The sequence below is a fragment of the Rhea pennata genome, chromosome 3, assembly GCF_028389875.1.
Source record: "Rhea pennata isolate bPtePen1 chromosome 3, bPtePen1.pri, whole genome shotgun sequence".
NCBI classification, from domain to species: domain Eukaryota; kingdom Metazoa; phylum Chordata; class Aves; order Rheiformes; family Rheidae; genus Rhea; species Rhea pennata.
Genome location: NC_084665.1, coordinates 74,218,392 through 74,243,303, shown reverse-complemented (window position 1 = coordinate 74,243,303; position 24,912 = coordinate 74,218,392). Strand labels below are relative to the sequence as shown.

Genomic DNA, 24,912 nt, shown 5'->3' with positions numbered 1-24,912 from the left:
CCCTCCCCTTAAGTCATTTCTCCTCCAGAGTAAAGACTTAATAATTTCTCCTGCAATTTTCTGAAGGATATCTGCCTTGTTGTTTTTTATCTGAACCTTTTCCAGTTCCACTGCATCCTGTTTTTGAGATGAGGGAGCTCTCACTACTGACAACTCATGGCCAATCAAATAGGAATGCCTTTATGTTTTCTTTCCCTCCACCTGCACCAGAATAGCCACGGCTTGTCCTTTACTGCCAAAAAGTTATCGTCTGTGTGCTATATTTAAATGCCACATGTTCAAACTCCAATACAGGAAATGACAATGTTGTTCGCAAAAATGGGGCAGCCAGAGAATTAAAAATTTATGCCAGCAACTTTCACCTGAATTTGTATGTGTTCTTTTAGGCAGGCTCTTACAGGCAAAGCTCACCTGACTGCTAATTTGCTTCAATTTTCTAGTGTTTCCCACTGCCCAGCCAAACCCTGTCTTTGGGCTGAAAAACCCTGTCCTCTTCAAAAAGGCAGGTGTTCACCTGGAAATACCCTAGCACAGCTATCAGCAACAATCCCTTTGATCAGTACAAAAATAGTATCTTTTGTTCCCTAGCATCAATCAGCACCCAGGGACACCATGCCCTTTTGGCTTTGGGCTGATCTCCCTGTCAGCACGGTGGAGAGATTCCAGAGACGGCCGTGCCGATGCTCACCACCCACCGCTGCTCAGGTCCCCAGCCTGCTGCATCCCTCAGGAGCATGGCGTGAGCCCTTCCTCCCTCTGCAGCCTTTCCTCAAATAAGAGGGCACTAATCCGACTACCAAAACGCATGTTCTCCCTCTCTGCCCACTCTCTCCTGTTCAGGGTACAGGAGGGATGGGGGTTTGAGGAGCGAAGCTGGACCACACAGTGAACAAGGCTCCTGACTAGAGGGCATCTGGCCAACTGCTCACTGCCACACAGGCCCTCACCAGTGCCACCACTCCCAGCAGCAGTTCCTCCACAGTGAGGAACATAAGCATTGAATGCTCACATGGGAGGAAGCAGCAGCAATCAATTTCTTATCATTTCTTCTGCCTATCCTGACTGTTGCCTTTACTGAAAGGCAGACTGCAGGGCTCAAGGGGAACGGGAAAGCAGAATTTATGAGATGAACTATACTTTCTTTTTTTGCTTCCCACTTGTCACTTAATACTGAAATGGCATGACTCAGTGCCACCTGTAGGCAGAAGGCTGAGGTAGATGAGGCACCATCCTCTCCTCCTGCTCCTACTGCTTGCATCTGCATTAAGGTAAATCTAAGCCTAGCAGCGGGGCCCAGTGATCAAGGAGACAGTAACAGCAATGAGGTCTCCCTAAACGTTAGGGACTATTGCCCAACTGCATGTACTCGCCTGCTAGAAATGATGGCTGTCAAGACGTTCAAAACCACCCTAGGTATTGCTTCAGCTCCTAAAGGAGCCTTCTTTGTTGAAAGAATTCAAGTACACAGCTATCTAAGACCCCTCCCTTGTCCTAAATTAAATTTCACTTTGAACAGCTTAAAAAAACCTGCAAGTTGTTTATATATAATGAATAATTTACTATAATGAACATCTAACTATGCAAATTTTTAGACTTGGAGTTGAGCAGCTTTTCTTGAAAACAAGTTTAACTGATATATGTTTAAAACTGTCAGCACCAGGCCTGAAAATGAATATAGATCATCACTTCTTGTCAGTATCACATTAGTATATAGTATTACATCAGTATTTAGTATTAAGGACTCAGCTTTATTTGCTGCAATACCTACTACCAATAGCTACCAATTTTTCTATCACAGATAAAATTTAGCTACCTTTTGAAAATATGCCAGCAATTCAAACATAGTAAGTTGCTTCGTACCAAACAAAACATTTGCTGCTGTAACAGCATCAAAATGAAACTTGAAACATGAAAGACACTTACTTTCTCTTCCATCTTCTTTTTCTCCTCACTAGATTTGTTTGAAATTTGCTTAAGAAATTCACTGAGTTGTAATTCCTTATTCTCAGCTGCTGCAATCTTCCGCTCGAGCTCCTCAAGCTGCGATGTTGATCTTTCTGAAAACTGAGGTTGCAATGATGTGCTCTCATACTGCGGTTGCTTATAAAAAAAGAAATAAAATAATCATGCAAGTGATCCCACAAATACCACTGTCTACTTCAGTAACACAGCAGAAAACACTTTTTCCACTGCCAGGAAGGGTGGAGTTTGATTTTCAAACACTAAAACATGTGGCAACAGCATGTATTTCAGGAGTCTTTATATTTGGAGCAGAAAAGAAGCTGGACATCTCTGCATTAACAATATATACAAATTAACGTTGTGGGGCTATTTCCCATGTAGATTAATGGAGGCAGAGAGGTATCTTCAAAAGAGGGTAAGAAAAGGGGGCAAGGGTGGGCAAACAAGGAAGAACTGCTTTCAAAACAAATTACTGCCCCTGAATTAACATACAAGCCCATAAAAAGAAAACCACCCTGCAAAATGACTATGAATATACTAAAACAGGAGATGCTTGAATCTCACAGTCTGTTCTAAAGCAGAGTGCTAATATTGGTCAAACTTTAGAGCTACGATGGAGGTGTAGAAGGTTGCAGTGAGTAGCATGAGACAACACAGTGGTAAAGCTCCTGCCTTCTTGTCTTGTCTACCAAAACTCTACTGCTTTCCATCCCATGCAATAAGATATTACTCTTCTGCTTCCACTGCCCACAGAGAGACAAGCTCAAAGCAGTACCCCACCAGACTTTCAGGTTCAAAATTCTTTTAATAACATAAATTGGTATCTGTAAAGAAATTAATCTGGACAGTCCTTTTTAATTAATAACATTCCTTCAGAAAAGTGGATGTAATATCCCTACTTATAATTTACCCATACAAACTGTTAAAGGAGATTTTCATTTGAAAATTACTTTAAGCAGGCAAACAAATCAAGCAGAACTCCTAAGACCCACTATAAACTTTTAAATTTTTTTAAATTACAAATGATGAAAAAAATCTACTGTTTTATTTAGCGTGTATTAGGGTATACTAAGATATGTACACTAAAATTTAAATTTCTGCAACATTGTTTCAAAATCTCAATTTAGACAGAATTAAAGTATTTCATAAAAGAATTTCTGGAAGCACCAAAAGCCAAACTTCACATTCTTATATGTCTGAGAAAATTCCTGAACATATATCTTCACATTGTGGCTCCACTTGAGTTTCTCTCCTGCCCTACACAAATTAGAGCCTTACTGGTGGCACAGCTGTGCCATTCCAAAGCCATAATTAACATTATGCAGAAGTATCACAGAATGGTTGAGGTTGGAAGGGATCTCTGGAAATCATCTAGTCCAACCCCCCTGCTCAAACAAGGTCACCTAGAGAACATTGCACAGGATCTCCTCCAGGCAAGTTTTGAGTATCTCCAGAGAAGGAGACTCCACAACCTCTCTGGGCAACCTGTTCCATGTTAGCTGAGATTCTGGTGCAGTATTTGTGACCAAAAACTAAAAGGTAATAAAAGAGAGACAGATGAACTATTTCTTTGCGAATCTACCTTGGATGTTTGCTTTCCACACATCCTTTTATATATTCCTGGGTGCTGAGATGGAATCTGTGTACTAGCATAGGATCACAGGCACAGTACCCACAGTCCTCAAATGGATCTGCACTTAGTAGCTAACCTGTGCTACCTCATCTTTTTTCTTGCTGATATTTGTGCTAGCTAGATTGAAACTAGGACAGATATGCCCAAAATATCACATATTTCTTTTGAGACTAAGATGTTTCCTAGGAGTACTAAACCATACCCTGCTCAGGTGTTCTGTGCAAAAGAGCTCTACTAGTCTCTATTTGAGTTTTCACATCTGTTACACTTATTTTATGGATACTATGTCCCCAGCATCCCTTTCTTTTGAGTAGCACCTGAGGGCTGTGCTGCCATTCAGAGAGACCTGGACAGGCTGGAGAGCTGGGCAGAGAGGAATCTCATGAGGTTCAACAAGGGCAAGTGCAGAATCCTGCATCTAGGGAAGAATAACCGTAGGCACCAGTACAAGGTGGGGGCTGACCTTCCAGAGAGCAGCTCTGCAGAGAAGGACCTGGGAGTGCTGATGGATGACAAGTTGCCCATGAGCCAGCAATGTGCCCTTGTGACCAAGAAGGCCAGTGGTCTCCTGTGGTGCATTAGGAAGAGTGTTGCCAGCAGGTGGAGGGAGGTGATCCTGCCCCTCTACTCAGCCCTGGGGAGGCCTCATCTCGAGTATTGTGTCCAGTTCTGGGCTCCCCAGGACAAGAGAGACATGGAGCTACTGGAGAGAGTCCAGCATAGGGCTACAAAGATGACCAGAGGGCTGGAGCATCTGCCCTATGAGGAACGGCTGCGAGAGCTGGGCCTCTTCAGCCTGGGGAAGAGAAGACTGAGGGGGGATCTTATCAATGTGTACAAGTACCTGAAGGGAGGGTGTCAAGGGGACGGGGACAAACTCTTTTCAGCTGTCCTGTGTGACAGGACAAGAGGCAATGGGCAGAAATTGAAGCACAGGAAGTTCCGCCTGAGCGTGAGGGGGAATTTCTTCCCTGTGAGGGTGACTGAGCACTGCACCAGGTTGCCCAGAGAGGCTGTGGAGCCTCCTTCTCTGGAGATCTTCAAGGTCCGCTTGGATGCAACCCTGTCTACCATGCTCTAAGTGACCCTGCTGAGCAGGGAGGTTGGACTAGATGATCTCTGGAGGTCCCTTCCAACCTTACTGATTCTATGATTACCTCTTTCTCCTCTTCAAAAAACTTTAATCAGATGTTTTCTAATATTCCCCATCTGAAATACTTCCTCTCAAAATATACCTGTATACCTAGGTTACATGCACGCTGTTACAATCCCTCATTCTTACCCTGTTTTTATCATGTTTCAGAACAAATCTGTACAGAATATTAACATAAATTAGACTTCTGCAAATATAGAGTAATTATAACACTTATAGGATATTCTTTTCTATGCAAGTTACAGCTATACAATTATACATCCATCAATAAATCATAAAAAATCTGCATTTTGGCCTGCAAAAAATAGCACACATGCTTTCAGATGTCAATTCCTGCATACAGGAACATCCCACTAACAGAAAAACATCCACCCTACCTGCAAATTAGTCATGTAAGGTTCTTCACAGTTCACAAGATGGCTCAATCTTGCATGTTGAGCTCGTAACTCATTTTCCCTTATCTTCTGATGTAAATTGTTAATTTGCTGCTTTTGCCTGTAATAAACAGATTTGAAAAGAAAGAGAATGTACTAGAGATTGAGATAACATAGGTCTTAGTATTGGTACTTGAGAATACTGCAACAGTGCTGTTCAACCTACTTTTTCTCTCCCACGTTGTCAAATAAAGCAGTAAAAAATACTACATACAGTCACGTTAGATATTTCATAATCCTGGACCTTCATTACCTATGGGCCTTCTCCACTACAGCCAGAAGGAAATTCATCTAGTTTAACTCTAGAACCAGACTCTTACCAGGATATGAACTACTAAACTATAGGTGCACATAACTTCCACATTAAGCATACTTTCCAACAACAAACACATACCAAATGGCCTATTTTCAAATGAGAACAGTAAATAAATCACTTAGAAATGATTTGAAAAAAAATTTGGGGGGGAGGAGGGGTAAACAGTAATTCTGTCCTCATTTACTCCCGTAACCAAAAATGCAAGCATGAAGAAGTTTGTGAAAATGAAATACACCATTTTTCTTGGACCTCTGCTCTGCATCTTCTCTCTTCACGAGAGCTAACTTTTGTCACAGGCTTGAGACACTTACAAATCAGGAGGAGCAGAAAGAAATTAAAAAGAAAAAGGCATTATATAGAGAGCATAGCTTTCCCATAAATTTGCTTTTTGTTCCCCTTAAGATCTTTTCAATCAACTGCTTTATATAAGATGTTTCCTACTGCTAGAGTTAAGCATCACACTACATACTAAACCAGAAATTAACTTCTTAAAGCAAACACTTGGAGCGGGCACAGCAGAAATAATTATATCACCACTTAAAATCACATTCGAATTTGAACTAGCATATCTACAGAGCAAATACAAGCCAGGTCTCAACTCCAACCAAAGTCATACTACAGATAAGGACTTGGAGGTTTGCTGTATCCTTCATGAAGAAATGGGCACATCAATAATTGCACAGGATGAGTTGTCTCACTGACCTATGAGAAATCATTAACATACATAGCTACTTTGCCAATTAATTTAAAAAATAATTCTGCGTACTCCTTTAATTTTACTTCCTTGGTTTGTTTTTACTGTCTTCTTTATACTAAGAGATATTTGCATGGAAGCATGAAATTGTTTCTCAAAACATCTCTAAATGTGCAATATGATTTGCTTTTCTAAAAATAATGATGCTGAACTGAGAATTAAACCCAGAAACCTACGAGGTGATGAACGGCAAACATAGGCGAACTTTAAGAGAACACCTCTAAAAGTAAAAAGCAAGACCAGTATTTGTGCAGGGAACATTTTGAAAATATTATCATGAGGCAAGCAATAAAATGAAGCAGAACAGAAATGTAGTAAAAGACTTCCCTAAAGATGTATCAGTTGAAAAGATGCCAATTGCAAATTTTAAGAGAAATACAAATAAAAAAAGAAACTATTTAAAGGGAGTATCTGTTATCCTAGCTAGCCATCAGCTGACTGTTTCCCAATCATTTGGTTTACAAGAGAAATTCACTATTTAAGAAGAGAGAGTGAACATATTTTAGAAGGTAAACTTCTAAGCTGTGATGTAAAAGAGTGATAAACCCCTAAAAACACTCACCTTTTTATGTTGCCTTATTTTTACATCTATAAGAATTGGGATTAATGGGAAAACAGTCTAAAACAGGATGCGATTCTGTAGTATCTTAAAACAACTCATGCAATGCAACTCATGCAGTTCTGGTTGGGGTCTTTTTGTGTGATGGCACTACAAACAAAGCTACAAACATTCTGGAAAAAGTAGATGTCAAGATTAGGAGAAGGAATATGCGCTTTACTTGTAACGACTCATATATAATGAGCTCAACAGCTTGTGTGATCGCATGAGAAAATATGAAGTGTTGACGAATTTTGTTGCATGCTTGGTCACAGATTGCAAAGTCATTTAGTATGAGATGTCTTAACCTATGATCAAATTTTTTTTTTTTTTTTTTTTATCATCCCATTGCTTACTGGATATATCTGTTAAGATAACTTTGCCACATTTGTTTTAAAATAATTTAGCCATTTGTCACTTATCCCTTGAGACTACTACACCATTTCCTCTTTACGGCTGATCTTATCTTACCAGCACCTTCCGTAACAGACAGCAGTTCAACAGCCTGAACTAAACATTCTGAAACATTTTTGAACTTTCAACTACACTACCATATTTCCTTTCATAATCCTTTCCTTACCGTACCAAATCCCCGCAGGAAAAAAGTGAAACAAATTAATCCATGATGAAACAGAGCTGCTCTAGCAAGGAGCGTGACTATTTCCTTCTTTTCCTTCTGCAAAGGGTAATGCTCTCTACCATTCTAAAACTTTGCCAACAAAACACCCAGTATAAATATTTTAAGTCTGTGTAGATCCTGTATAACTTCTTCACATAACCATCTCTCTCAAAATATGATTAACCTCACAGCACACAGGAAAAAAGAGTAATTGAAAACGGACCAGTAGGATAAAAAATAAACACCACAGAAACATATTTACTATTTACACACAATCCCCTAAGTCTTTGGAGACCTCATACCGCATGTGTTTTATCCCTGATGTTGTCATATGCTGAGACAGTTTTAATCCTCCCTTACCCCACAGCTGTTACTACTGATCCACAGCACAACCGCAGGCCGTGAGCTTTATTTAAAAGGACTGCAGGGAAGTTCAGCTGCCGTCGCAAACGCAGCTCGCGTACGCCGCTGGGAACACCGACCCCAGAAGCCTCCCCGGTACGGGTCGGTCGTCCCAGCCGCGGCCCGAGCCCGAGGCCGGGGCGTTCGGGACTCCGAAAGGAGCTCGCCCCGGGACACGGCTCTACGGAAACGGGCCCGCAGCCCGTGCAGCGAGGTTCGAGGACAACGCTCTGCTTACCACAAAAGTCAGCCCTGCTCACAAATTCCCTGTTTATTCCCCCCCCCCCGTGAGCGAGCGTTACAATTCTATGTAAATAGTAAAACGAGAGTTAATAACAAATAAGCTGTTTAAGATACAAAGTGCTTCTGGGTATCTCTTAAAACGTTTGGATGACATAACCAGCTTTGGCCTCATTTTCTCATGCTCGGGTAGGACTAGCTCACCACAACAGTGGATGCAGGCTTCCCCCGACACTCACACGCACGCACGTCTCAACAGCCCAGCAGCACAAGGTCAGCTACTGCATTCAGCTGGAAATAAACCATGTTACCTGAAATGTGGGACCAGCTCCTCTGGTCGCTATTAATCCATCTTACTATTGATTGCTTCTAACATGATAGAGATTTTAAAGACCCATGTCTGCCGGAGAAGCGCTTCCTCCCTATAACTTTTAAATTTACACTAATTTAAGTCTCTTAAGAGTCCCACACTAGAGGTCAAGGAAAAGGTCCAGTATCTTTGAACACTTTTAGGACTTTAGAAGAGAGCTTTTTCCACCAGAAAACAGACATTGCTAACTTCATAATAAATCAAATGGCAATTGATTCACACCTTCAAAGGTCACAAGTTACAGAGGAGTAATTGCTTTAGGTGAAAACGCCCTGAACAGATTTCCTCAGAATCAGGATATAAAGTATCATATAATATTGGTCCTTCTATAGTATAAATATCTCTGGCTCCATGCCACAGTTAGCGGTATCCTGCTTTGTCTTGTTGCTTAAGAAGCTGGACACTAATTTTCATATCCTCTTGTTTTAAAGGCTCGACCTCTTGGGAGACAAGTCCAAACGTGCAGAGTACTGACAGGGAGAGCGATCAGTCCTAAAAACAACGCAAATATATTTTCCGTAACTCAGCAGATAAAAAGACCAAGAAACGCTGGTATCACTAACGCTCGGGAATGAAAATGGTCCCATCTTTTTTATGCAGTGAAGTCTGGGGTTTTTGCAAGGCACTTTAAGTGTCTGTGCTTCAAAGCAAATGCTACCTTTCCACCAGTCAGAGGAGAAGCTTATCTTGGCAAGAAGATGGGAACACCACCACCTCTGGGAGTTGGGAGGCAATCTCTGCTCTGGAAGGATTGCTTTTTTTTTTTTTTTTTTTTTTTTTCCAACTGTTTTCTTGAATTGCACAGAAGCTTGAAATGCTAGTCTGACCCCTGAAAGGTCTTTTAGTGGTGAAGTACAGGGAGGCCAGTCAGAAGCATAGTCAACAACTGCACTGCACTTTAACAAATGTTTTCTGCTATTTGGTCAAGCAGGGTACATGAAAAGAGTGGGATACAGACACAGCTGTCTGCTCAGAAAGGACTGCACCCTCCCTCCCAACTTGTGCAGTCTCCTGGCACAACAAGCACAGAGCAAGCCCGACATTTCCCCCCACTGTTTTCATCCCTGCCCAAAACGAGAGCTTCCTTAAAAAATTTGAATCTACCGAATAGAAAGCAGCCCAGCAGCAGGTCCACAGGAAAAATGATCTAGGCTTACAGCTGATCACAACTAAATGCAAGTAAACAACGTTGTGTTGCAAAAAAGGCAATCATTGCAGAGCGATGGCCTGTACAATGCACGGGCATGCAGCAGAAGGGAGACCTCAACTGTCCTATTTGGACACTTCAGGAAAGATGTAAATCACTTGGAGAGAGTCCAAAGAATAACGAAAGCTACCAGAGGTCTAGAAAATATGACCTATGAGGAAAGACTGAGACATATTAGGAAAAGTTTTCTTATGTTTAAACTAATAAATCACCAAACTATCCAACCTTGAAAGATCTGTTATAATACAATATAATATATATAATAACATCTGTTATTGAAGACTTTTACGAACAGGTTACATAAACAGCTATGAGGAATGATACCGCTACAGTTTATCATCCCTTCAGCCTGATAAAACAGATTAGATAGGTCCTTTCTAGCCGTACTTTCTTTCATTATTGCCACGGCTTAGGCTATTATGTAAAATTTAATGAAAGACTTAATAATTTCCATTTCATTGATAGGAGTACTATTCATCTGTGAGAAGGTGAACTTTTAAAACTGCTAAAATAATTATTCTATAGCAAAATCATCCTGAAAGTTTACTAACCCCAGATACAAAGATCTCAATCACAAATTACCAAGGCAACTAGCAATATTAAGAAAAAAAAATGTATGTTTTTCAGGTTATTATTGTGAGAAAATAGTATTTTACACAGCAAGATACCCCGAGAGGGTTCCTTACAGCCTTATCGCCTGCTTAGGACTCCCATTTTTACATATATTCATTCATATCCAGGGTGGCATAAAGCATTTAATAGGACTTCCTCAGAATGTACTGCATAAATATGTCATTCAAGTGGACAAGCTAATACTGAATATCTTAACAGAGCATCCCAAAAATCAAGAGAATTGCAACTTTACATTAGTAGTAACATAAATATTATCAAAACACATGCAGTTTGATATGAACAAATCAAGATAGGGCAAATTGACAGGAGGCAAAGAAAACTAATTCTACTGTCCAGATGAAAACATGTAAATCTAAACACAGTTCCTCTATGCAAAACGAACAATTTAGCAGTTGTTTTAAGAATTAAAAAAATTATTATGTCCTAAAGAATGAAAGCTATTGACTAAAATTATAACTTTTATATCTACCTTTCCTTAAAAAGCAGTTTGAAAGCCCCTAAGCTGTTGGGAAGAGAATGCTGTTATTCTCAGCCACTTATGTCATATGTTCAGATATTTGGCATTTATTCACATCCCTCTGTGTGCAATCCTCGCCAAACAAGCAGTGCCAATACCACACTGGAGACATCTACAGTGGCAGGCCAGTCTTAGCAACATTCTCAATCTTACTGACATTATAATTTCAATATTGCTAGTGTAATTCTTTGTGTTGCTCCTCTGTTCAGTAGAGTGTAACAGTGTGATTTACTAAACCAGTACAAACACTGATGGCTCCCTCTGGTGCTAAATATAATGTAGTGTTACATATTAAACTCCTGAAGTAGTAAAGCAATGAAATAATCCAATTATTTTGTACTGTGGGTGACAGACATTCTAGTAATAAGTTTTACAGCTGCAAGTTCCCGTTACAGCCAAATCCTTAAACCCTTACTCACAGCCTGTACCAATGGATGGTAGGAAAAAACCCTGTGACACATCTCTCAGAAGGCAGTTGTGTTTGTGTGCACACACATGCAAGGCTTCCTTCATCATCCCACATTTTCCCTCCATAACAGCAGGATCACAATCCCTTTTTCAGGACGTACAAACATGAACTGCAATCACTTGGCGGTTAATTTGGCAGGGATCCTTGCAGTAGTTTTATACAGTAAAACAAAACTGCCCTTATATCCACCCATTTATGCTTCTATGTCATCTATGCTTAAAATATGCAACTACACAAATCAAATCATTTTTAACTAACCTGTTAGTAAATCTGATGTTCACCACAGTGTATACAATAAAAATGAAGCCACCCATTTTATTTTACAAACCCAAGTGTCTTTTTTTTTTTTTTTTTTTTTTAATTCTGTTTGTGGCTTTCAGTTTCCAGCGATACAAAAAGCTACCCAAGTATGTAGGTGCACATGCCAAGTATCATTCCCTGCGTCTTTTTTTTTTCTTTTTAACAATGCTTTGAAACTTGTTTGCAGCTATTCAGATCTGTTAGACTGAAGATGCAAAATGAGGAAGTTTAACAATCTAATCCAGAAGGATTAGACTTTTCTTGCCTTTCTTCTTCATAGTGTGGAAAAGAAAGGAGGCAGGCAGTAGGTTTCTGTTTCCCTTTTCCCCATCCTCCTCCCCAATCTTTAAAATAAATAAATAAATAAATAAGTAGAGGTAGAACAGCTTAAGTAGATAGTTACGTCCTGAGCCTCCAGGGCCTGCCTATCAGCAGGCTTGGGAATCACTGTGCAGAACAAGGTGCATGCTGCAAAGTGATGTTCATCTCTTTCACCTCCTGGATTACTGGTGCAGGGTGTTTTAACCTAAAAACACTTGATAAGAACTTTAGGGTTGAAATTGCAGCTGGTGACAAGAGCAAGATGAGAGTGTTTCCAGTATATTTCTTTTCATTCAGCTTTTTCTTGTACCTGCCAAAGGCAAACAGCTGGGTTTGAAGCACCCTCTTTGGACAGTCGCACACAGGATGCTGTACCATTTCTCCAGTTTCCCAGCAGCAGGTTCATCTATCCCTCCTGAGTTTCTTCCCCCTCCAGAATTAAACTAGCCTTGCTGACATCATCCAGTCACCCATTTGTAAATTCAAGGTCAGGCATGACTTCAAGAAACTAAACCTTTTAAATCTCCATAAGAACCACACACAACGGGATATTTCAGCAAAACATCTATTATCGAAATCTCGTTCAACAAAGAATTGCTCCTCCACTTCCTCAAAGCATGGACTTTGCAATTTAAATATCATCACCTTGAAATACAATTAACTGAGTCTTAGCAATGTTAGGCCTTTATATACTTATTTTAGGCCGCTCATGCCCAGTTAAGTCATATTCTGAAAAGACGTTTAAGGTAGGTTCAAATCAACAAAGACCAGGAGCTGAAAGACCTATGTTTACTCCCCAATGCTATCTTAACTCTCAGTGTCATGGCTTGCAACCCCAAGTGACTTAACTGTAAACCCTGGAAAATACGAAGTTTTTTCAGGGCTTAATATCCCAAAGAAAGATATTACTCATGTTTAAGTGTTATGAATATCAAACGTGATAATAAATAAAGTACAGTTGTGATTTACAATAGTGTTCTATTTCTAGGTTTTAGAGGACAACTATATTTTCTTTTCTCCATGAGTGAAACCAACAACATTTTTGTTTGTTGTAGATGATCATACTCCCCCCTTTTAAAAAGCATTATGAAAGAAAATATGTTGTAAAAATCTTTCTAAATATGTAACATCATTTTGCACTAATTTAAAATAGCACAAGTTATCCATTTAAGATAGATTTCATGTCTTTTTCAAATTATTACTTTTAAGGTAAATATTTTGCCAAAATGGAGGCTCACTATTCACAAAAGAGCCTCTTCTATAGTGTATGGTTAAACTGCATTACTGTAATTTACAATGTGCTTAATGCTAACACTGAGGAGGTCTACTTAAAGCAAATGAATGTAAGATCACTGACTGGTCTTTATTCACTTTAATAGTTTCCCAAATGCATTCAGTCGAATGAAAAGGAATCACCTCAACTGACTTCCGTAAAAAATCCAGAGAACAGTATTCTCTATGATTAAGTCACGTAAAAGTATGCCTTGCAGAAAAAAGAACTAACACATAGCCACTGGATATCAAGAGACAGCTTTTCTTTCTGTGCATGGACAGTATCAACTAACATTAGCAGGTAACTAGTTGCAAACTGTCACTTCAGTCAAATGAAACTTCACCTTTGGCTGAAAACACATTTTCAATGTGAGAAGAATAGTGTGAGCTGAAGTTTTATTTGCCATTGCATAACAAACCTTCATGCAGAGGATATGTGTCTGGCAGAGGCAAAGGCAGCCCTAGCCATCACAGGAGACGTGCTTACAAACGCTGGTGACAGCCTGAGCACCGAGAGGCAGGCTGCAGGTTATACAGCATTACTATTGATGTAGCGAGCCTGGAAAAATTGCTGTAATTTAGACAGCCCTGAAGCAGCCGATCAAAAGGCTCTGACAGATGCACTCTCTGCAACAGCTGAGGATGTTTCTGTTTCAATTGCTTATCCCTTTGGGAAATCACCACCTCTGCAGCACGGCAGGACGGCGTGCCCATGTCTCGGCCACCGCAGTTCACAAACGTGCAATTAAACCCAAGCAATTCCTCGCTCTATTGCAGGTTGTTACAGTTCTTGGTTATTCACAACCTGGGCCTTTGTATTCACCAACAGCCTACAAGTAGGACCTAGGATTCTAGGTCATGTCTCCCAAGCTATAAACCTTAGCACATGGTAGATTTTAAACTACCACATTTTTATCTGATCCTCTTTCAGTTTAGCAAAGACCATGTTTTTCCATTCTGTAGCGATCAGGAAGGCTGTGATGACACAGTCCAATGAAAGACTGTACACGAGTACAATCCTCCTGATCCTAAAGTAAATTACACCCAAATTATCTACTTCCACTCATTAAATGAGAGGAACTATTAGAACTATGAAAACCTTCACAACAGATGCCTGTCCTTCCTGTGATTAACATACCTGCTTTATACAGTGCTCCTCACGCTGGGGAGCAAAGCATCAATAAGAGGACACAACTATTCCAAGACACGGCCGCTCGTCTTTTGGCCACAAAGCAAGAGTTTATTATTAAAACACAGACTAAGCCAAACTATAATTATGTCGATTATAAAAATGTCATCACGAGCTGCATTAGGACATTTAAGAAGGACATCTTTAGTGTAAGCTTCACTAGGATGAAGCTCCTCAGACAGTGCAAAAGCAGGACGTTTTCTTCACCAAGGCTTCGTTTCATTTCATCAAATATCAAGAACTCCAGAAATTATTTCAAATGTTCCCGAAACTTCCAGCTGTGAATTGCTGCCATGGCCTATTTCAGACTGATAGCAACTGCAGTATGAAACAAAGTATTTATTTACATATACACAGTCGATTTACTATCTGAATAACTTGTATGAGCATTTGAGTAGGATTTTACCACTTGCATATTTCTGCAAAGGCCACTTTCTTAAAGCTTGATCAACTGGTTTCAAATATAGCGCATTTCTCTACTTGTCATGGAAATGAAAATTGAAAAATGCAGTTTACCAATCTCATCCTGCCAGTCACTTCCAAAGACCGGTGCAAGCAGGAAGATGTCTGACAGAAACCCCAGACTTTCAGGAAGCTAAGCTGGGTAAGCCGACAGCACAACTGGCTATTGGTCTCACTCTCCCTTTCCCATTGCAAAGGCATTAAACCCCTAAGCAAATACCCAACTTTGCAAAAGACTTCTAGCCAGCTTGGCTATGTGGTCCCACTAGGTCCCACGTATTTGTGCATAAACATTTGCTGGCCTGAAACCTAAACACTTTCCTGAATAAACAGCTCTCATAAAAGTCAATTTTAATATCATAGCTTTCAGGTATAGCCAATGTGGCCAGAGCAGGTTACTCACCGATCGATTACAATCTCCTTCTGCCTTAGCAGCCCTTCTTTTATTTTCATTAGAGACTCCCAGTTGCTGAAGTCCTGATAGCTGGTAGCTGGATAACTCTGACGAGACGTTCCAGTCAGCACCTGCACAAAATAATTGTGTAATTAATCTCCAAAATGGTAATGGTTAGCAATGCCCTAGATACTACAGAATTCACAAAGTAGTTTATTGTGTCAGAAATGTAGCACTTGTTTTGCAATCTATCCAGTTTTGCTTTATATAAAACAAGCTTATTTGAAACAACCTTTATTTAAACAAACTTTAGTCCAGCATCACCAATTTACAAATTTTATCATTTTTCCTAAATGAATTCATAGCTCTGAATGCTGTTTGAGATGAAAAGTTCATCAGAATTCAAATACATAGGTAAGGCAAACAGTGCTAAATGTTCAGATCTTGCTACAACTATTCTTTGCTCTACGGAACAAAAAGAGTTTGATAGCTTTAGGCCTGCATATATGTACAGATAACACTTACCGTACTGCTTGAACTCTCCCCTAAAACCTTAGCATACAGGAGGAAAGGAATTAATTCTCTAAACATACATCCATTTTAAATACAGAATGTGGAAATATAATTCTAACTGCTTTCAAGAATAAAAGCTTCACAAGTAACAGATTTCAGGCTTTCATTCATTTTCACATAACCCAAGCTGTGTGTCTCACTGCAAACTGATCTGTAGATTACAGTCAAATTGAGCACAATCCAGCAACAACATGCTTTAGAAGAACAGTAAACAACAAACTAGGATGTTTTATCAGGAATATGGTCTGTAAAAAAGTATTATGCAGTTCTATCTTGCATGTGAAAAAACTAAGCTGGAACACAGTGTTTCATTATAGAACACCACTTCAATAAAAGATATATTTGTTTAATAGGAAAAGCTTCTAACTAGGGTCTGTGAAATACTAAAGCACATTGCCAGGAACGTTGTTGAGTCTCCTCCCAGTAGGTTTTCAGAGCAAGTCAAACAAATGTCTGTTTAGAATAATACATATAAAGGTATTCCTGCCTACTTGAAGGCCTTTCTTGTCTTCATTTTATGGCATTATCATGTTTTCACTAACTTCTACCAAAACTCCAAGAAAGCCTACTCTATTTGTGCTATGGTATAAATAACCAGCCATTAGCATCTTCTTCCCCCTCCTCCCGCCCTTTTTTTTTTTTTTTTTATTTCTACAGGTTTCTATTCTGTGGATTCAGAGCATTCACAAATTGTGTTTGTTTTACACCTGAAGTGTGATGTTCAGGCACAAAACGGAAAAGAATTTGTATAATGGGAACAGAATGTATATAATTCTGTATGGTACATAGGCTTTCATTTCAAGACTAAAATAACTTACTGAAGACTAAGGTTCCAGTAGATGCTCTGGATTGGTAACAAAACAGCAACATTTTTGTAAGTTGTTTGATGAAGGTAACATCATACATCAATGTTTAAGTTTGTTCATGCATAAATGGGTAGTTGTTGAAAAGTATCCCATGAAGTCAATGACTTTTGACATTAATATGTTTAAAGGTTTTGTGAGAATGAAATTTATCACATCTGCAATTTCTAGTAATTAACTCCATTAATTATTATGCTCGTTCAAGGAAGTTACGTTAAAGATAGTACTGCAACCTACTGGGAAGTGGGGAACAGAAATGGCAAAGTGCTGCTTGGAGCAGGTCTACAATCTGTTGACCTTTGAAACTGATTTAACAGTTCTCTTGCTTTATTTTTCACGCACAACAATCATTATATAGATCACATATTAGACTGCTTCCCAAACAAACAAAAGAAATCAGGGTTTTAGTATCATTACAAGTTTCAGGACTTTGTAATGATTCTAAAACCCTGATTTTTGTTTGTTTGTTTGAGGAGTGATCTAATGAAACTTAGGAAAGAAACAAAGTGGTGATTTTTCTCGTACATAATGCATGTGCAGAGCATTTAAGGATCTGTGGATCTAAAATTAATCTGATCTGGGTCTGTGAATCCAGACCAGGTAACTTCAAAGTAGTCTTTGGTGCTTACAGAATACTTTAGAACTGTCACATAGTCTCCTATGTTAAGAGCTATCCATGTCACTGGTTGAAATAATGTGCACCAGTACAAAACTATTTCAGTTAAAGTCCCCCTTAGTCATGCATGTCATGCCACGCAGTAAAGTGACAGCATCAGCAGCTACCACTGTACTTTGTGTCATGAAAATGTTTCCTTTGCTTATTCTCCTCCATAGTGCTGAATGCTTTTCTATATTCAATTCAATATCCTTGGGCTACAGTTGAAAAAAAGAGAAAGAAACAGTCCTAAATCCAGCTAGACTAGATACTTACTCATTTTTTCTTGCTTCTCAGAGCCATAAATTCCATCTCTACTCAAAAAAACCTCAAGAATTTGACATGATGAACAGCAAATATATGGCTTTTTAAAGACGTATCTTCCCATTCATTGAACACGGCGAGCTTTGTCTTTAAGACTGTGCTATAAAAATGAACTTTCTTCAGAAAAGTAAGCAAGGACACAGAGGGGAGAAGATTAAAGACAGTTAGGTAATTATGAATCCGTCTGATTTGAAAGCGTTTTAGAAACCACTAGTGGTTTCCTCTAGTAAAATTCTTCAAAGCAAACCCATTACTTAAATCTAGCACATAAGCAAACTTAATAGTTTGCACCAAATTAAAAAGAAATACTTCAAATTCAGCACAATAAATGACTGTGTAAGTCAACTAAATATTAAGGCAGCTAACAAGCAATGCAATATGTTTTGCAAAGTTAGGAATTTTGCCAATCAGATATTAAGAACAGGTTTTAAAAATATCTATAGTATATATGGGCTGCTTAGCTGACTGACCAAAATGTTTTTGACTTTGGAATATGTTCAATCTTACAGAGTATATTCATGTTGTATATAGAAATAATATAAAATCATGCTCTATTAGCTGTGTGCTTCAATTTATCACTCCAAACAGACAAAAAAATGTTTCTGGTATCATATTTCAGCAATTAAAAAAAAGAGGCTAAAAATACTTCTCAGCACTGCCCAGAATAACAAGACACTTCACTCATTTATGAGCACATGATGTTGACTACTCCCAACAGCTTTCTAGATGCTTTGAATTGTCTGGTAACACACAGGTGGTCCACTTACATCTGAGAATTTGGTCTCCTAAGGACATTAAATCAAATAGTGAGAGCAAAATACATTTTTAGGACTCAAGTACAGAAAGCCATCTACAGCTTCAAGTACTCAACTTGACTCCTCCACAACTACAAACAATACTGGCCTGAAACGCACAGCATTCTTTTCTATCTGCCCTAGAAAATACAACTATTTTTATCAACTGGCACCTCTTCCAGGCATATCAAGCTTGGACTGAGAACATCTGTTCAGTTAAAACAGTATCCTTTGCACGGTGGCGTCCAAAGGTCCTAACTAGCTTGCTTTTTGGCATGCGCTTGGCCTTGACTTTCAGGACCTGGCAAGTCTTCAAGTCACTGCTGAGACACAGCTTGCTGTTGGAAAAAAAATAATCTTTGCTGTACTAGCCTATATGCAAATATTTACTGCTGGAACACACATTGCTGAGGGATTCCATCATGTTTCTCAACAGTGGGAAAATAATTTTCTCTGGACTAGAGGATAACAACATTTGGATAATTCAGGCCAATAATGGCTAGGATTTTAATTATGCTGATTTTAATTATCTTCTCCAAATATGCTCATGGCTTCTGCCTTAAGCTGTTCAGTGCCTCAGCACAGAGTAGCAGAACATTTCAAATAATAGGCTATACCACAGAGTAAACATGAAATCCAAAAAACCAATGGCCAACATCAAAAAAGCAATACTTGATTTTTTTTTCTTTTTCTAAGATGTAGTCAAAACAATTTAGCATTGTCTAGCCTCCAACAGCAAAGTTCCCACAGCCCATTACTAACAGCTAGCAGAAAGCCAAAAGTTATGCTAAGCAAATGATCCCTTTTGGCCAAGTGCTTGCTGTTCCCCGAGCAATCACAAAACAAACAAACAAAACAAAACTTTGTAGAAGGGCTTTCAGTATTCAGGAGAAAGATAAGCCCTACACCCAACAGCTAACCCAATGTAAAGAATCAGTGCAACCAATGTCAGCAAGGGAACAAGTTCCTCCTGCTTGACTGAGGGTCAAGGAAGTGAATATGAGCCTCCCCATGGGCTGTGCCTTAGGGACACAGCACTTCTCATACCACCTTGACAGACAGTGATGGAGAAAGAAAAGGTGGATATTGCAGCAGAAAACCCAAACACACTAATATTGCAGAGATCCCTCATATCATTTCCCTGTCAGTGATGGGAAAAGGATTAGCTTTCCAAAGGCAAAACAGCAGTCTGATTTGCTCTGCAGTTGCTCCATGCCATGAGTAAGGAAAGAAAAGGAGGATCTACACATCCTTTCCTCTCCATCCAGACATCTTCCTGACATCAGGCTGAGCGTGTCAGCACACAACTGCTCCTTTTAAGTGTCCCACAAGATCAGCCAGTCTCTTGCCAGCATGACCAGATAGAGCTATGGGCTCTCCTGCAGGAAAAGCGAGAGCAGCCCACAGTGCTTGAATCAGGCCTTAGCTGTAAGCTGTTTTCAGAGCAAGGCAGGGAATCACGTTTGCAGAAGGGCGCTGTGTCTTGCTGAAAGGCACTAGGAAGAACAGCCATAAGGAAGCATTTGTATCATATTCAAAGACGAGTAAAAACAGGACTGTGGACCAAACTGAGAAATCCTGACTTGCGGTCCACTTGTGACTGTGGACCGGCTGATCTCCAGAAGTCCCTTCCAACCCCAACCAGTCTGCAGTTCTGGTGTCTGCATTTTACCGCCACCTATTTACTGCTCCATGCTGCTCCATCAGTGCTGTTAGAGGGCCACAGAGTTTCTGCTCAGCAGAATATCATCAGTAGCATTCTTGGGCTGTACCATATTTTGCTATACTTTTACAAATCTAAATCAGTTGTGGGGATGAAAACATCTAATCATGCCCTTCTACCCTTACCCAATCAGTGGTATATGTGGGGTTCATCAGAGGCTTTCTAATGAGGAGAAGAAAATGATTAAAACCAAAATAGAAACAACAAAAAAAAATTGTGAAGTACTGAAAAATACAGAAGTATCCTTAAGAGGTTAGCATTACCAACAGAAAGTAATGAAAGCCAGCATGAAAAAAGCTTAAAAAGTCAAAGCTTTGGAAAAATTCCCAGACATAATCCAAATTTAATATAGACACATAAACAGTAAAGTAATTAACATATGGGAGACCATATACTACCAGGGAGAATAAGTTTAGTAGGCATTCATAATTTAATCTGAATGAAAACAAGCTTATTGCAAGTCTGGATCACCTATTTATGTCAGGTCACAGAGAAAGAGAGAGAGGAAAGGAATAAGATACTGACTTTAAATAGCTCTTGTGTAAACCCAGCTGTACTAACACGTTCAATTCTGGGCACCATGTTACCAGAAAACCACTGAAATTAGTAGAACATGTTCAAACAAGGAGCAACTGTAATGACTAAGAAACTTAGACTAATTTATGAAGAAATGTTAGAAGAGCTAAATACCATGGACAAAGGCTGAAGAGACATGAAATCAGTCAGCAAATACTTCCTATTTCTTAGGTTTAAAGTACATGTACAACCAAATTTAATGGAATGAAATCTGAGATATGACAATTTGAGATAAGAATATCGGGGAGAGGAAGAGGAGAAACTAAAGAAAAGGCAAAAAGCAGCCCCAAAATCTCACAATTAGGAAATCTGGAAACAATTCAGAAACAGCTAGGAACTAAAGAGCAACCCAGTCCTTAGGAATATATGGTTTGATGTACATATCTGTACTTCTTATCAGCGTTGGGAATACATTATGTTGAGATTTACTTAATCTGATCAAGCACAGAATTGACTACACTATACTGAGAGAAGTTCGGCTATATGAAGGCTAGGAAACAAGTTCACAAATGAATTAGATCTTAAAATATGTAGCCACAGTTGAACTGCACAGATGCTACACAAAGGACTTCTACATAAGAAGAGGCCAGTATGACAGTTGCACTAATTGCTATCCTAATTTGCAGAAGTCTAGCATAGCATTGGCAACTTGGGAGTCTCAAAATTGACAAAGCAATACAACCAAAAAATTTGGTCTTCTTGCCCATTTTCACCTGAGTTTTTTGCCTGTATAGAACCCGACTCGTTCAACTCAGCACTGCAAAACCATACAGGACTTTATGAAATAACCACATGAAGTCTTGTTAGTGCTCTGTCCTCCCCTTTCTCTTCTTTTTGCAGCGTGTTTAAAACTGCAATCATGAGCTGTAAGAGGTGGTGCTGGGGCCAGGGGAGGGTGAATCTCCTTGTTAGATGTAACAGCATTATTGCACCTATTATATGACTTCCTAAAGATTTTTTCAATCAAAAGAATTAAAATATCAGTGACACTATCAGTGAAAGAAGGTTTCAAAAGGAAAAGAATGAACAGTAACAACATTACAATGCTTCCTAAAAGCAACCTGCACTCTAGCTATTCATCAAAAACTTCGACAAACATGTTTGAAAGAAGCCTGCTTCACAAATGGCATCTGCATTGCACACCAGACATTACACATTCACTAGAGACCTCATGCACTCAGCCCACATAAGCCAGGGAGGAATTTGACTGTCCTGCAAGTTCGTTATTTGCCTTCTTCCCAGCACTGTTTATTCTGAAACTAAGGCTTTTGAACTTTATCAAGGTTGGGTTTGATAACCACAGTACGAGAAGACGACATGGTCCTTTTCCACTTAGCGTACAAAGGAATTCAGAGCAAAGCATAGCAACCAAATGGTTACCAGGATACTAACACAGAAGAGAGAAAACAAATGCTCAGGTCAAGTATGCTAATCACCATGGAGGGAGAAAAATGCAGAATTTTGCTACTAATAGCACAGTTGCATGGTTTTGATAGCAGCTACATGGTCACTTAAACATGGCATAAATTTATACAGTTCTCAAAAGGAAAGGTCCTATTCTCCTTCCCCTTCTCCCCACTGCTTGACACATTCATATCTTTCAGCTGCCTCCTAGCAGCCGAAGCCCTGTGCTCTTCCTCCACCCCATACACACAACTGGTACTTGTATCTAGGGCAGTCTCTGATCAGACTCATTGCACAAGGTCACTAGTGTCCACACACACTAATAAGTGGAAAAGCAGGGTACAAGACGGCATTTTTTGTAGTGGCCCAGCCAAATCATTCAAAAATACCAGTTTGTGGACCAAATACATTCTGAGTTTTTCAATAAACTATTACTAAGTAGTTGCCGTGATACTGTTAAGATAGGAGCCAAGACCTGGTGTTTAGGTAAGCAGGTTAGTTCAGAAAAAAGGAACTTCCACTTAAAGGTGAATTAAGAAAAAATATAGAAACATCCCGCCCTCTCTGATTTTTTTTTTAATATTGTATGACTGGTTATCCACATATAGCACGGTAGTCCTAAACTAGAGTCAAAGACTACAGTTCTTGCCCCAAGTAGTTTATCATTTGTATGCACTCAAAACCAAGGTGTTATTGAACGTAACTTAATAGGAGATTACTGGGAGAAACGAACTGGAAAGCAGGCCATTGCCTCACTGGCAAGGTTTCACTGCCTCTTGATGGCATTGGGGCAAAAAGTCTCCAATAACAAACTAAAGAGTCAATATGTTAACTCTGGAAATCAGCTTTGCAGGATTCCCACAGATGCACATTATTCCTGCGTAAGCCAAGGAGAGCCTCGCTGCGACCGGCTGCCAGCCACCCAGCAGCCCTCCCTGTGGTCCCCCTCTCTGCCCCCACAAGCCAGTACGCTCTTACGGGGCGCAAGCGGCATTCCCGGGGCCACAGGCTAGATTAAATCCCCTCTTCTGCCCATCTTCCCACTAACAAACAAACCTCTCGCTTTTATGTGTTGTTGTAACATGGACTTTACACTCTGAACACCCATATTATTTTTGTCAGAAAACCTTTCCGTTTATATTCTGGCAAATGTTTTGAACACAAAACACTTCTAGGTGCCACTTAATATGACGTTAAAAGCAACAGTGCCTGGAATTTTCCACTGATAACAATTGCGTCTTTCCTAAGTATAGAAACACTTGTTTTATTAAGTGTTCATATTATCTTCCCATTACACTTAAATCCAAATGTTCTTAACTACGAAAATTCAGGAGATGAAAGGGAGCTTTCACAAGGAGAATATCTATGCTTTTTTTTTCTTGACGCTTTTAGTGCACAACACTAATGAAGTTAAATTGATTTTTTTCAAATCCCTATTTCGAGTAGGAAAGCAGGATGACAGAAAGTGACTGTAGTTATTCAAAGCCTTTAAAAGGACCACTGTCTTAAGTACTGCACAAATGCAGGACATATATTATTCACCAAAAGCGGAATAATTGAAAAGACAAAATAAGCAACAACTCAGTCATGAATGGTATGCTAACAGCATCCAACAAAACGATCAGAATCATCCTCTGAAAGTAAAAATATTGTTGCATCTGCACTCAGACACGTTTAACCAAATTTTGACCCTTAAAAAAAAACCCAAACCCCACACCTTTATGTTAAATGCACCTTGCTGATATGTACAAACACCAGTTCAGTAAGGGCCTGTGCCCTCGATTGCTCACTCACTACTTATTTCTGCTTATGGCCAGAGGAGAGTGGATGCAGAAAGCGACCTAGAAAGCACCTGAGAGGCTTATATTTTTGCCAGCCTGCCTCAAACTCTGCAAGGATGAGCACAGCTCGCACCACAGACTTGGACACAAATGCACAGGAGCCCTTTTGCAGCAGGAGCATGAGGAGAGGAGAATGCATCTTGGGGGGAGATTAGAAGGAAGAAGGTATGAATCCTTGCTGTGCAATCACTGGAAAATTTAAAAGACCCTAAAATAAGCACAGAACATGAGATTCTCTTAACAAAACATATAAGCATACTGAAAGAGAGGTAAGCTACTCAGAATTTAATATGAAGTGGGAATATGAATTTGAGGAAAAATGGTCCTCCTCAACTTCTTTATCAAGGTTCTTGATTTTTTTCAAATGAAAAATCTTTAGATTCTGTGAAAGGTATTGGGCCCTGAACCAGAAAACAGGGTCTTTTTTCCTGCATTCTGCTCATTTCAGCTTTTCATGACCTTAAAAGAACCATGAAGCATGACTGTCACATTCATCAGATTTAACAGAAGTTAAAAACAAACAACAACAACAAAAGATAGCACAAAACCGAAGTAGAGCAGTTCAAAATACTTATATGAAAACAATACCAAGTATTCACACAGACTCACAAAAGCAAGAAAATTTCATTTTAAAATGGCAATCCAGAGTTGGTCTCAGTGGGCATTTGCAGGAAGAATGGAGTCCAGCCAAATTACTTCAACCTGTGCATTTCAAGCTTTGCAGATGTGACTTCTCTACATGTTTTAATTGATAGCACATGGAAAAGGAATGACTAGGCAGTACACTATGTTTTCCACTCCCTTTTAGACTGATAAACCAAGACAGTAAGGAAGGGAAGAGTGAAAAAAAAAAAAAAAGGAAAAAAGGAAAAAAACGAACAACACCAACAATAAAAACCAGAACTGCAGCATCT

The 24,912-nt window shown here is 39.4% G+C and overlaps 1 protein-coding gene across 1 annotated transcript in view; it reads right to left on the bottom strand.

Annotated features, from left to right (window-relative positions):
* Nucleotides 1-24,912, bottom strand: part of CEP85L (centrosomal protein 85 like) — a 118,010-nt gene that overhangs the window by 18,949 nt on the left and 74,149 nt on the right. The window contains exons 4-6 of the mRNA XM_062572620.1: nucleotides 15,255-15,376; nucleotides 5,126-5,243; nucleotides 1,924-2,100 (exon numbers count right to left, since the gene is read on the bottom strand). Of these exons, the coding sequence (XP_062428604.1) occupies nucleotides 1,924-2,100; nucleotides 5,126-5,243; nucleotides 15,255-15,376 (417 nt within the window). The remainder of the gene's footprint in view (nucleotides 1-1,923; nucleotides 2,101-5,125; nucleotides 5,244-15,254; nucleotides 15,377-24,912) is intronic.